Source organism: Echinops telfairi, unplaced genomic scaffold, assembly GCF_000313985.2.
Source record: "Echinops telfairi isolate 266 unplaced genomic scaffold, ASM31398v2 ScPeMD7_7417;HRSCAF=8455, whole genome shotgun sequence".
Classification (NCBI taxonomy): domain Eukaryota; kingdom Metazoa; phylum Chordata; class Mammalia; order Afrosoricida; family Tenrecidae; genus Echinops; species Echinops telfairi.
The window spans coordinates 741,020-743,087 of NW_022111317.1; the positions used below are offsets into that span (position 1 = coordinate 741,020).

Genomic DNA, 2,068 nt, shown 5'->3' on the forward strand with positions numbered 1-2,068 from the left:
TGACTCACAGCGACCGTGGTGATGTGATGGGTGGCACAGAGGGCTGCGAAGCACAAGGTCAGCAGTTCCAAACCACCAGCCAGTCAACAGGAGAAAGCAGAGGATGTCTGTTCCTGTCGAGATTTACAGTTTCAGCAATCCATAGGGGGCAATTCTACCCTATCTGATAGGGACCCTATGCATTCCATGAGTGCACTTCCTGGTGAAAGTCTGACTTCCTGCCATGAGGGTTGTCTTCCTTGCATTGGAAAGGGTCCAGGTGGTGCTGTGGGTGAGTGTTGGACTACTCACTGCAAGCTCAGCGCTTCAAATCCACCAGCCGAAGCGTGGGAGAACAGGGAGCCTGTCTACTCACCTGGAGATTTACAACCAGGTCTGATTCCTGAGCTTCAGGGGCAAGAAGTCAGACTTCCACCAGAAGTGTACTCATACCTGGAGGTTTTTTTGAATTAAAAAGAATCCATACATGCAATCTCACATTCTTAGTTTGTGGAGAGCTTAGAAAAAGCTGTTGTGTGTTTTTTATTAAGCAGTGGCAGTAAGTACCCTTATTTTTAGATTTTGTTTTAATCAGGAAGTGGGGTTGGCTTCTATATGGCGGATTTTCCTGTATTTGTTGATGTGATCTTGTTGGTGCTGGTCTGCAGGTCTGCAACTCAGTATGCTGCGTGAGGCGTGCTTCATGGGCTTTGTGGGAACATGGAATTTCGAGAGAATGGGGTTTCCCTATGGGCTCTTGGAGGGCCCCTGTATTGACTGCTTTTTGAAGGGTGGAAGAGCCTTGTGTTCCTGGAACCAGCTCAGTCTGGTCATGCTGCGTAGTTCTGGGCAGGTGGTTGGCTTCGACTTGGGGACGTCTCAGGTGACAGGGTGTGTCTGCTCGTGAAGGACAGTGGGCTGTCGGTGGCTTGTGATAGCTCGTGTCTCGTTCCCTGAAGTCCAGCGTCTTGGACATCATCCGTGCTGATATTCCACCTGGTGTTTCAGGCGTCCCAGAAGGGACTCTCCATGTTTGCTAGAAAGCTGCTGTTCCATTTTTGCTGGAAGTGGAAATCCCCCAGCTCCCTTTGAAACACAAAGTTCTCGGTTCCCAGCCCAGAGTCAACAGGTGAAAGGAGTAGCCACCTACCCTGGCCCCCCAATCAGCTCTAGAAAGTTCTTAAATTCATCAGGTGGATTCTGACTCATAGTGACCCTATAGGACAGAGTAGAACTGACCCGGTAGGGTATCAGAGGCTGTAATTCTTAACCGGAGTAGACAGCCTCATCTTTCTCCCATACAGCCACTGAGGGGTTTGAACCACCAGCCTTTCAGTGGGCGGCCAAGCACTTAACTCCTGAGCCACCACGGTCAAGAAGGCTCTACATTCAAGTTGATGCTCCACAAAAAAGGAGGCCCTGTCTTCCCAGGACCCCATCACCCCCCTGTTGAGAAGCAGGGGAAGGGCATGACTTCATCTTAACTGGAATGCTGGGTCCCGCATGTGCAGGGGCTGGTGTTCCTGTGACTGAAGGGATGGGTCCTCAGAGAGGAAGAGGTAGGAGGACCCTGTGAGTCTTCTTCCTTTATGTCTCCTTGGCAACTACTGCTTACACATGATTCCCTGCTTGCTCAAGAAAGGCCTCTTGTCCTAAACAGTTCATGTTCAGACCCAGAAGGCGCCTTCCTAGCACACCTTTCTGTGGTGGGAGAATGCTTGCTTCCCAGACCCGTTGTCTGCCCTTCCACCATTGTCTGCTTCTCTCCGAGCCTCCCCCCCCACCCTGCAGACACCAACACCCAGAGGACAGGGACCTTACACCATGCTGTCAATATGCTCCCTCCTCTAGGAATGACCATCGAGTCTGGAGAAGGGATGACCTACTTTGTGCCCATCTTTGAGGGCTGCCCTTTGCGTCAGTCGATCATGAAGCTGGACATTGCTGGACAAGACCTAACCTTGTACTTACTGCAACTGCTGTCAGAGAGTGGATACTCATTTGTGAGCAGAGGTAGGCAATGCTACTTTCAGCCTGGTAGCCCAGTCCTTGGAACATAATAGCCTTCTGGGCTTGCAACAACTTACAG

General features: G+C 51.0%; 1 protein-coding gene across 1 annotated transcript in view; it reads left to right on the forward strand.

The window, feature by feature from the left end:
- Positions 1–2,068, forward strand: part of LOC105979596 (actin-like) — a 29,703-nt gene that overhangs the window by 16,581 nt on the left and 11,054 nt on the right. The window contains exon 5 of the mRNA XM_013007468.1: positions 1,831–1,992. Coding sequence (XP_012862922.1) covers positions 1,831–1,992 — 162 coding nt within the window. The remainder of the gene's footprint in view (positions 1–1,830; positions 1,993–2,068) is intronic.